This window comes from Ambystoma mexicanum, chromosome 9 (assembly GCF_040938575.1).
Source record: "Ambystoma mexicanum isolate Mex_15411 chromosome 9, UKY_AmexF1_1, whole genome shotgun sequence".
In the NCBI taxonomy this organism is placed as follows: Eukaryota; Metazoa; Chordata; class Amphibia; order Caudata; family Ambystomatidae; genus Ambystoma; species Ambystoma mexicanum.
The window spans coordinates 392,935,570-392,947,829 of NC_090931.1; the positions used below are offsets into that span (position 1 = coordinate 392,935,570).

General features: G+C 48.3%; 1 protein-coding gene across 1 annotated transcript in view; it reads left to right on the forward strand.

Moving 5' to 3' along the window:
• The window catches only part of LOC138488122 (S-adenosyl-L-methionine-dependent tRNA 4-demethylwyosine synthase TYW1-like), a 1,632,770-nt gene that overhangs the window by 359,453 nt on the left and 1,261,057 nt on the right, over positions 1-12,260 (forward strand). Inside the window, exon 7 of the mRNA XM_069614883.1 lies at positions 1,024-1,143. Coding sequence (XP_069470984.1) covers positions 1,024-1,143 — 120 coding nt within the window. The remainder of the gene's footprint in view (positions 1-1,023; positions 1,144-12,260) is intronic.

Below are 12,260 nucleotides of genomic sequence, written 5' to 3' on the forward strand. Positions count from 1 at the left end.
CCTCCAACCACTTACCTCTTCTGGTGTGCATTCACACCCTCTCCTTACTCTCCACCATGTACTTACTCTCGTGTTACTTCTCTGTTGCTGTCTAACATTCTTTCTCTATCCTCTGCTCTTTCTGCCTTCACTATCAGCCACCACAATTGTGCAATTCAATATCCAAACTCTCTCATAAGACCCAAAGCGCCCCTGCTATACTGTGCTTTCTCATATAGTGATTGGCTTGAATGGTTATATTATGATTGGCTAGAGTGGTGGCATGATTGGTCCGAGTATGGTCAGTTGCTGGGAGACTTTGTAGACCTGCCCATTTGGAGATAATCTTTAAAGAGGGTAGCTGCCATCTTGCATCACATTCCAGAATGTTGTCTCTAATGAATGAGCAAATTGACAAGGGGGGTCCTGGGAGTCTCTCTGCCAGACATTAGTCCTGGTTGTGAGAGACTTACCCAGAGTCTTTAGCTCACTATCTTTCACAGAGAAGAAATATCACAAACATATCAGTCTTTGTCCTGACCCCCGTTGTCAATTTGCTTATTTAAGTAACTTTGGGTCTCACCCTAAGTTACTAGGGGAATCCAGACTTGGACCCATTGCTCACTATTCCTAGAGAGGCACAGCTCCTCCTTACTGATGAGGTCCAACCAGACCGAAACACGTGTCTGGGGATGCTGTTGGTACTCTTGTTCAGAGGAGAAATGCCTAGCATTTCGGTGCTAGACTGCCCCAGGGCAGGACAAAGACTGATATGTTTGGGATATTTCTTCTCTGTGAAAGATAGTGAGCTAAAGACTCTGGGTAAGTCTCTTGTAACCAGGACTAATGTCTGGCAGAGAGACTCCCAGGACCCCCCCCCCCTTGTCAATTTTCTAATGAATGAGCGGCAGCTATCTATAGCTATCTCTCCAGGTCAGGTGCTGGAAGCTTCCTTCTCTTTGGAGCTTGATGAAGCTGTAGGTCCCAGATAAGTGGGTATGTTAGTTATAAGTTGGTTAATTACATTTCAAATTTTTCCTGTAGGAGGAACACTTTGAAACAACCAGTGAAGAGGAATCCGGTGTAGATGAAGAGAATGGAGATGGCTCTGTTGTCGATGTTGAAGATTTAGGCAAGGTCATGAGTCATATGAAAAAAGCAAAGGTTGGTACATTGGTTTGTAAATGACATTTTTTGAAGGGATACTTTGGCATTAGGAGTGGCAGAGCTTATTTTTGAAAACACATTACTATCGCAGGGATGGAAATAGGGATTTGTTGAGCAGGTGTTGTAAGCAGTTCCTTGGTGTCCGCCATCACTGAGTAAGCAGGACTTCTCTTCGAGGAATGAGGAGCAAGTACATGGCAGTTGCAAATCTAACTTGAACTAGAACAATATGCCTGTTACATATTTCTGCAGAGTCGCAGTGGGCACACGTGGATGCTACTGATCTGTATATTCCTTTTAACTATTCTATATTCGATGCCTAAACTACTATATAGAGTAATGATATGCTCTCTTAATGAGTTAAACTGATCTCCTACCATTGTTGCTTTTATAAAACACAGCTCAACAGCTGCTCCCCACAGCACTACTTTCTAGTTGGCCCCACACTTGTACATCTCTGTTGCTCTCTGGCAAAGTACAGTCTATATAACCAAATAATCGGGGGGAAAAAAACAGTGTGTGTTAACATCCTGAGTGCATAACGAAAATACCTCATGCTTGATTTGAGCTCTGCCCAACCGAAAAAAGCTAGATTGACATAAAGTGATTGTCTCCAGTACTTCAATGGATTGCCTTTCTCCCGCAGATTGCTTATCAGATATCCTCATCCAGCTTCAGCTGCTCGTAAAAAACTTTGACATGGGGCATAGTGGACCTCGACTCAGCAGTCGATCCATATTGATTCTTTGCTCGATCGTCGGCTCCGGACACGACATTGTATATAAACTACATCACTACACCCGCTACCTCATTTCCTTTTTTTAGATCGCTCAGCACGCTGCTCTGAGGAACGCTTTCAAATTTCTTTTTGACTCTTCGAAATTCATTCAAAGTTTCTCCAAATTTTGCCTTTGCAAGGTGTCATGTCCACGCCTAGGATTTTCAGGCTTCATGCTCTGCACCGACTGCGACTCCAAGATGTCAGTGACCGACCCACCTGTGTGTGGTGCCTCGGCATGGGTCACGACACTGAGGGGTGAGCATCCTGTGGCAAAATGAACCTGAAATCTCTTAGGGAGCAGGCTGCCAAGATTGCATTGGGCCGACAGGCGTCAAAGCCACCGGAACGGTCGAATGTTTGCTTCTCAGAGGCCGAGCTGGAGGAAGAGCAGGCATTGGCGCAAGGTGAAGAAAAGGTCTAACTCGCTGAGCCACTCGTCTGTCGTCCTCCCACAAAAAGAAGAGCCGATCCTGACGCAACTTGGAGTCCTCTTCAGAATGGGCTAAGTCGTCGGCGGTGCCGATGTCTACATAGAAAAGGGAGGACCTTAAGTTGCAAATGCTGCCTATTTTCCAAAAGGCAGCTGTGGTTGCAGGTATAATCCCTAAACAGCAGGCCCGGTAGCTTCAGCGGAGCCTGGAGCTTCCGGCCCCAAGACGGCACCATTACTGACGCCATCAGCATTGAAGGAGCCTTCAGGCTCGACGCTGAGCAAGGTGGCCAGGCCTTCAATGCCGGGACCATCCAGCGATCTTCAGGGCCCAATTGTGCTCGACGTGCCATCGGCGCCCAATGTTCTGCCGACACCAGCATCTATTCGTTTGACGTTGAAGGACAAGCCCTTGATGCTGACCATCGGCGATCGATCCTTCATCTCACTTTCTCAATCTGATTTCTTTCAGGTCGATGGCACAGATCTTCAGCACCGATGCCCGGGACGATCAGGGTGATGTCGACCCCATATATTCGGGGAATGGTGGAGTCGACTATTTCGATGACCAGGCAGACCTACTGGCCTTAGCAGAGGGACTACATGACACCAGTGGGCTGGATACATCCCTGGATGTAGAATTGCAGCAATCTTAGCCATATGCCCATACCCATGCCAAATTCAGGTCCCTTGTGGATAGTGGTTGACACCCTAGGCCTCCATTGGCTACGCGATAAGTCATTGGACGAGGATCCCACCACAGAGAGAAGCATGCCACTTAACCTGGCCATAGCCGATCCAGTCGCCCCCTTGTGGCAACATCCATGCTCTATTCCCCCGGTCAATTCCAACTTCACCAGCAAGTACAGGCCGGCTAGAGGGGATCAGTCTTACCTATCATCTCACCCTAATCCGGACGGATTGGTTGTTCAGGCGGCTACATGTATCCACCAGGGCAGCTTCATCTACCTCAAATTTACCTCCTGACAGGAAGGGCAAGAAGGTGGACGCTATTGCAAAAAAAGTCTTATCCTCCGGGAGCATAGCTCTAAAGGCTACGATTGTGTCATGCAGCTTCGCAAAATATTCCTTAGGCCTATGGACCCAAGAGGCAGAGGAAGGAAACCGTTGGTAAGGTTGCACGGATCTGGAATAGATCTACCATCTGCACAATGCTGGCCCCTCTCTCCTGGGATGGAAAGACCTTCCCTGCCCCGGTGTCTAGGACTGCTCTGATTAACTGGTGACTCTGAGCTGGTGTCATGTGGAACTTCGGCAAGTTCAGGGAGAAGCCCAGTCTGTGAAGTAGTGAGTTGGTGTCCCCGAGATGGGACAAGACCTGCTCCACCAACCTTCCCCGGATCAGCCGGTCCTCCAAGTACGGGAATATGTGGACACTGGATTTCCTGAGGTGAGCAGTGACTACCGCCATGAACTTGGTGAAGACTCTTGGAGCAGAGGTCAACCCAAAGGGAATCACTTCCTGTGCTTCCGATGTATGGGCATATGTAAATAAGCATCCTGAAGGTCTATGCACACCAGCCAGTCTGCAATTCGAGAGCGTGGAGAATCTCTTTCAACGTGATCATCCTGAATTTGTCCTTCCTCCAGAACAAGGCCCTGAGGTCCAGGATGGGACAGAAACTTCCTCCCTTCTTGGGTACCAGGAAATACCGGGAATACCAGCCCGACCCTCTCTGCTCAGGCGGTACCTCTTCCACGGCACCCTTCAACAACAGGGCTTGCAGTTCTTCCTGGAGCTCTTGTTCCAGTTGGCAAGGAGGTGGTGGGGGCTTGCCGCTGAGATCTTCTTAAGCAGGGCAGACAAAAACCAATGTTGTGGGAGGTGAAAATTAAAGCGGCTTTGAGGGCGGAGCCGTCCACACCACTGCTGCTGCCTGCTGGCCTCTAGAGGGCCCCTGCATCTTCCCGAGCGTGACAAACACATCTGCCCCTGCCTGGCCTGTGGGAGCTGTGCCTTTCTGCCATATGGGATGTAGCACCTGTAGCATCTGCCCTAGAAGTGAAGCTGAAGGCTCAGCGACCTTGCGGCAAGCTTGGACTCCTTGAATGTCTTCAAGGAGTTATCGGCCTTCGGGCCGAAGAGGTATTTCCCATCAAAGGGCATGTCCCGCATCCAACTTTGGACATTAGGGGAAAAACCTGAGGAGCACAGGTAGGCCTGCCTCCTAAGAACCATGGCGACCCCATCGACCAACCAACGCAGTCCGCAACGTCCAGGCCCATCTGTAAGGACTGCCTGGCCACCTCCTTTTCATCATCCACCAGTTGCATGAACCCGTCCCGAAATACCCCTTCAGGCACGTATTGGGCTGCATACTCTACCGCCTTCCATAGGCCAAAGGAATATTTAGCGAAGCCACATGACATATTCGTAGCCTTCAGAGCCATTTTCCCAGAGCAGACCTTTTTGCAGTAGCGTCCACCTTCTTGCTCTCCCTGTCAGGAGGTAAGTTGGAGGAGGATGAAGTTGCCCTGGTGGATACGGTGGCCGCCTGAACAACCAATCCCTCGAGATTAGGGTGAGAGGATATGAAAGACGGATGCCCTCTAGCCGGCCTTTACTTGTTGGTTAAGTTGGAATTGACCGGGGGAATAGAGTATGGGCGTTGCCACAAGGTGGTGACTGGATCGGCTATGGCCAGATTAAGTGGCATATTTCTTTCCATGGTGGTGCCCTCATCCAAAATATCTGTTAGCTCGTAGCCCTGAACAGGTATGGTAGAAGTATTGAGCCCTGGGGTGTCAACCACTCTGTCCACAAGGGACGGGAAATTTTAAATGGCATGGGCATATGGCCGAGATTGCTGCAACCCCACATCCGGGGATGTATCCAACCCACTGGCGTCATGCAGTCTCTCTGCTAAGGCCAGTAGGTTTGCCTGGTTATCGAAATTGTCGACTCCCCTCCCAATCGCACACAACTGAACCAGGGTTGAAATGGACGCAACTGATCAAGCACACCATTATCGCTGCTTTTGGTTTCACAACAAAGATTGGTGCACCAAATTACTTCTATTAGCTAGTAGCCACTGGTGTTCATCCAGGCACTGCCTCGGACCTCCATCTGATTTGTTCATCCTCTGGCATGACAACCTTAGCCTTCAAGCGAGGAGAGTCCTTTTGGAAGGCTACATACCTTCAACCCTATCAGTGACTTGGTTGTATTATAGATCAAGCACAGGTTATTTGATTTTCTTTTGTACAAGCTACTGCCATCTTTTCTATTATGTATGCCAACATGGCCTCTCCTGTCGTGTTAAGGTGCACTGGCCTGTTTGACTCCATCTGTTGTTCCAATTCTACAATCAAGGAACCTCCTTACATTCAGACAGTCTGCCCCCTCCTATCATTGGGAGCCATGGGGGAGGGGGGCAATGGATGATTATATTTTTAGCATATTGCACAGCCTGCTCCAGGACCAGCATAATCTCCTAATCTGGTTTATCATGTGGACATGGTCTGCAGTTGGGAACAGGAGCATGAGCTACATTAGTTAGTGGGAGAATTTCACTCTAAATATACAGTGAGGTCCCAGATCAGTCTTCAGTAAGACAGGGTGTGTTCGTATCGATTTCTACTTTAAGGTTTGAAAGAACTTTCATACTGGTGAAGGCAGAAGGAATTGAAGTAGTGGGCAAACTGTCAGACCTAATTCGGGCATACTGGCTAGTAAGATACTGGATCCCCAATACTGTTGTATACAGAACAGGCTTTGCATCCCCAGACACTCTTGATGTTCCCTAATCTTCCATAGTAATATCATTGTTGGTTTGTGGGAAGAACCTGATAACTTGATATCTTTAGGCAAGGAACAAAAACGTTTCTGAACAAGGTGGGCAAGAAAGTCTATTTGAATAAGTGGCCATCATTTGTAATGGTGAATATGGAGAATTAGTGGAGCCAAAGCGGTTTTATTGGGTTATGTTGGTCTGCCGCAGTCACATTGACACTGCGGCAACATATATGTTGGGCGGTTAATGTGTTGAGTGCAGCTTGACTCCATGATTAGTAAGAGAAGGTACTAACCCTTCTTTTTGTAGAACTGAAGCTCTTATCCTGCTCCATCAGATGAGTAATTAAGTAAGGTTAAGGCCCGAGCCCGTACTACAAAATATGTACCGTTCCTGTCATACAAGCTGCAAAATCCCTTCAGCCAAAGTAAATCCCAATCTTCATGGTTCGACAAGGGATTTCTGAGGATTTCAACAGAAAGAGCGACCTGATAACATCCTCCTGCTCCAGATGTCGTATGCGGAAGAGTGTTGGCAAGCCTTAAACAAACAGTGGCTGCCCAAGGCTTGCTTGTCATTCCAAGTTAGTAGCTGGCCATGTATCCTCTTTCCTTTAAGGATGAAAAGGATATTTAAGAAAGTGCAGTCTTGTAAGTGGTCAAACTGCATTATCACCTGGATAAACCAAATGTATTCTTTCCCCAAATGTTTGTCATGGTCTTGCTCTAGAAATGAAATCAATTGGCATTAGTACAGAAGTGGTACATGTTTTTCTTATTCCATCCAAGTTCATAAGGTGCCGGTTTGGATTGTGCTATTGTGTCCCCCCGCAACCCCAGCCTCCCACAAGTGAGCATTGGAAAAAAAGTACTAATTACAAGGACTGAATATATATGTGGCATGATCTTATATTACAACATTTTTTGTCAACCACGTTAGTGTGTTTTATTAATTTGCCATTTATTGTAATTTGCTTTTTGGGAACATTGCATTTCACTAAAGGTGAAATACTTTCTGATTAGAGTTTGAGCACATAACCAGATTTGATGTGCTCCTCAAGCCATAATCTATATAATACTTAAACATTTGACATTAATAGAAGTTCTTGTTTGTCATAAAAGAAATGTTCAGTCTCTTGTGAGTCACTTGCATAATTCTTTGTACCAGCATACTTTGTGCTTTTTGGGAAACCTAATAACTGAGAAACTTAGGATGCGAGTGAATAATTTTTTAAGGATGCAACAAACTCCTCCGAGGATGCTTTGATCATAAATGCACTTATAAAAATGTTGACCTGTTGCGCTCTGCTAATTGTGAACCTTTGATTGGCGGTCACGGGATACTTTTGACTGATTTCCCCACTTCACTTAAGAAGGGGTTATCCTGCCACTAGATCCCTTTTTGATGTGCTTTCCAATTGGTAGCTCATATGGCTCCTATGTCAGGAAAGCTTTTTAAGCACCCCTTTTTGTTCCCACAGTGATTTGTTCACCCTGCACGTGTGTTGTGGATTAGGCTGGATGCCAGATGCAATTTACTTTTGACTTCAGGGATGCAATGTGTATAACTAGTTGAGATTCTACCCATTTTTTCTAGATGGTGGGTTGTCCTAGGTACACAAACTGTGTTTATTTTTAACCTATGGGTCATTGCTGGTTCCAGGGTACAAAGTACGTAGTCCTGGATCTGTCTCCACCCTTTCTGAGCTGAATCCTGAGTGTTTGGCGCTGTTAGTTACTTGTGTCAGGGTCCTGATAAATTCTTTGACATCCTCTTCAAGGGACCCTCGTCCTGGAGTAGTAGTTGTTTTTTACAGGCACCCCTTTACCACAGTATGCCATTGACCTGCATTCTCCTGAATCCTGCTGTTTTGTTCCTTCTCTGGGTGGCTGGGTTTTGAAAATGGAACTGAGGACAATTCAAGGGGATTATCTGCCATCATGGGGTGGAGGCAATCAGAGATGGTTTCTTCTTTAAAGAGGTTCTATAGCCTATACATATGCCTTGGAAGCAGCGGGGCGTGCTTCCAAGGCCAGCGTAGAAAGAAATCAAGGTACAGTGGGGATAAAGGATGGAGGCCGGGCGTTCCCAGGGGCAGCTTACGAGGAGCGGCTCACGCTGGAGGGTATTTAAGCCTCCGCCCAATAAAGGCCCGTGGCAACTGGGGTGTTCCAGGACAAAAGCACAGCTTTGATGTTAACCCAATCCTAATAATTTCATCATCCGCAGTAGGACGAGAGACTGAGTGCAGCCAGGAATGATGCTTGTTGACGATTACCCCTCTGCCCCCCCTTCCTCCCCGAGTCTAGAGAGACTCCGGGGGACAGATACAGACTCGCCAGGGGGATAGATTGGCAGGGAACTGGCATTCGGGGGAGAAGCAGGGGAAAGGAGCCGCCGAGAGTGTTGGTGCAATTGAGGAACCGGCTAGACCAGGCAGGCGGTAGGGGCGGCCATGGGTGAGAGGCCTGGTCCGCATCAAGGGGCGCCAGTATGAACACCATAGCTGTAGGACCATTTTATAATGCATGGTATAGCTGGTGGCACTACTGAGTTCGCTGGGGTGAACAGCACGAAGGAGGTAGAGGGGTAGATACTTTGCCGGAGCAGAGGCGCCAAGGGTGCATGGGTCGGTACAGAGCGAGGTGGTTTTTTTGACCTAGGACAGAGTGATCACTTATTGAGGAGCATTTAACCGGGCCGTATGGCCCTTGATAATCAGCTGGAAGTAGCCAATCTAAGGAAAGTTTTTGTTAGACAGGAAGGTGCTACATGGAAGTGCGCAGGGGAGGCAGGAGCATGTAGTTTTTGAGGATGGTCGGACCGGCAGGCTAGTGGGGGTAGGCCTGCATTTAGAACAATGACACAGCAAATTGCGAGGTTTCTGCCCTAGACCCCCCCGACACCCGCATTGAGCTCTCATTAAGGCATCATGAATGTTTTAACGGCTAAGTGTTGCTTAGGGGACTGTGCAAGGTAGAGGGGTGTTTATTGATATTGCCACAGCAGTTATGGCTGAGTGACAGTGCCGGTTGGGGGGATGCCATGGAATGCTCGCATGTGTCTTCATGACGGGTAGTCAGCGCTCCAGGGACAGACTGCGCTGCCGTGCCACGAGTAGGTGCCATATGGGTGTCCTGCGATGCAATCGCTTGGCTTGGACAGTTGTGCTGTGTGGCCAATGGCGAGGGAAGTTATGAGGCGGGCACATTAACAGTCCTTTTCTCTGGAAGTTTAACCGATATATGAGCGCAAATGCATTGCTTCCGGGAATGGCCTAATAGGGTACAATGGTTTGTGGATCATGTTATGTTGCATTTGTTTTCGCTGGACGGCAGGAATGGCATTTGGCAGGTGGGAGGGGGGGGGGGGAAGCTGAAGCCGCAAAGCGGTGGCATGCGAATCCTGCAAGAACCTTGCTAGGGGGCTGCCATTGCTGCCACGGGTAGGTGCCATATGGGTGTCCCGTGATGCAATTGCTTGGCTTGGACAGTTGTGCTGTTGCTGTGTGGCCAATGGCGAGGGAAGTTATGAGGCGAGCACATTAACAGTCCTTTTCTCAGGGAGTTTAACTGATATGAGTGCAAATGCATTGCTTCCAGGAATGGCCTAATAGAGCTCAATGGTTTGAGAATCATGTTATGTTGCATTTGTTTTCGGTGGACGGCAGGAATGGCTTTGGCGGGTGGGCTGAAGCCGCCAAGCAGTGGCATGCGATTTCGGCTAGAACCGTGCTTGGGGATTGCCGTTTGTGTTTTGTTTTGGGCCTCACAGCCAGCTAAGGCCTTGGTTATGTTCATGGGGATGAGCGGCACATATGGACGCATTTTCACAGAATCATTTGGGGTGTCGTTTGGGTTTGATTGATGTTTCCACAAGGATCTGGGACTTCATGTCTCCGGGGGCACTTGAAAAACAGGTGCTAGGTAGTTGGAGCCCAGGTGAGGTAAGGCCATCCGAAATGTGCAGTAAAAGCTGAAATGATGGGCAGAGGGGCCATTGTCTGGGCAGATTTGGGCATGGAGGTAAACAGACGTTTATTTTACCGGTTTAGGGACCAAGCTGCATTTCATGGCAGACTAATCAGAGAACACCTACAAAATCCCTAGATGTCAAGCCTTTACATCTATTTTAAGTGTTGCGGCTTTAAAGGATCAATCACATAATTATGTTACTTCTGCTAAATTGTCAGTATGCTTTGAAGAGGGGACAGTGTGGAATGACGCTCTATATAATTGCATGACTCTCTCAAAATTCTAAAGGAAACAAAAACGCCTTTGGGGGCTTGTAGCACCCACAGGGTTATAGTTGGGTCTTGGTTACAGTCGGCGATGGTATGGGTTTATCGGGGAATAACAAGTGCCTGGGGAATATTATTGGTCAGCTGCGGTACACCCGTAGGGTCTCTTTATCAAGGGGATACCACTGAAAACAGGGAGCGGGTAACAGTGCTTGGTAAATCATTTTGGTAAACGAGGTTGAGGTATGCGGTTTATTACTCTGCTGTTTGTTGGGCGTCATATGAAATGTGTTGGGGATAGGGGCAAGAGTTGGTAGAGGGCTGGGAAAGTATGGCTGCCCGGGATTGGGGCAGCGGAGGACGCCCCAGAATGGGGATTAATACATGCAGGGGCAGCGCAAATTCGTCTGCGCGGCCAAGGTAAGGAATGGGTAGCGAAAGGGGTCAAAGGGAAACAAGCAATTAACGGGGCTTGCATAGCATCCACTGGGTCTTGGTCATTACCCGCCGGCCCCCAACCACCGGGGGTCTATTACATAAGTGGTGCGGAAGCTAGAAGGATAGAATGGAAGGACTCTACCTGTTTGACGAGGACCGAGCTTTTTGAGGAAAGGACTGCACCTAACGCACTGGGGTTGAATTATGGAAGGTCTTCACGGTTTGTATGCGTAAATGCTGGCAGGAACGGCTATTGGGAAGTAGAGATAGTCACAGTGGTAGGCACATTCGCATGGGTTGTGTGGCAGTACAGGTCGGATGGCAAGGGGTGGAAAGAGGATAATGCTGGTCACATGGACATCCTTGGGCGAAGAGGAAGGTTTCGGAGGTAGGAGAAGTAATTGGGCAGCGGGTCAGTGCCCTGAGTCAATAGTAGGGGCACATACGCTGTATATGGTTAAGGTACGGTAGCAACCGGCAGTTACATGGGTGCAGGATGGTTCTGGCTGAGGGGGTTCCCCAACATTATGGTACAAGTTGCTAAGGATTGGCTGGTGAATGTGGGCAGGGCTGGTGATGCCCGGGGGGAAAAATCTTTCTGCATTACAATTGCAGTACTGGGTCACGTGCTTTCGCAGGATGCTGGTTACCATGTAGAACTGCTTAAAAGGAGTGTGCGCTCGCTTTTGACATCTGTACAGAACCTGCTGACACAGGTTCACATCCTGGCAGGGCCAAACACAGCCTTTCAGGATTAATGAGCAGCGCCCAGAGGCATGAGTGTGCCTAGCCCTGTAGAAATGCTGAATTATCTCGCTGGAGTGCAAGAGGGCACAAAGCAGCTCCGGGTCAAGCGCCGGGATGGCTCGGAGAGACTTCTGGTTATTAAGCAGGTTATAAGTAACCCAGCACAGCATATACCTAGGGTATTCAATTACCTCGCAATAGATTAAGGTGGGGAGAGGGGCCGTACATGATAAGTAAACTGGAAAGGGGGAGCCTCTCTTTTAAAATTCAGAAGGTGGTGCATACATGTCAAGAAAAAATGGACTCGGGTGGAGATAAGGGGGAAAGAATGCAGAGGTAAAATTCGAACAAGGGACTAAAAAACGAGCTTCACCCGTCAAGAACGGCGCTCCCCCAGTTGGTAACTCCTGCAAGGGCAGGCAGAGCAAGGTTAAGTTGGTGGGGGTAGCATTAGTCTAATAAATGGGTAGAAGAATTTCTATGGGTGGAGTATGTCGGGAAAAGTGACTTCAAAGAGGGGCTAAACTAGGAGCTGGTGGTTTGAGTTCAGGCAAGGAAAGGTGTTTGGGGCACAACGTGGTCAAAACTGAAGCACCTGGTTGAATATACAAAAGTACAGGTGCATGGGTCAAGCAGGGGGCATGGGAAATTTTACAGAAATTGGGCACAAAGTGCACTAAGCGGTTGGTGAGGTGTTTCACAGAGCTTGCATGGGCTGAAAAG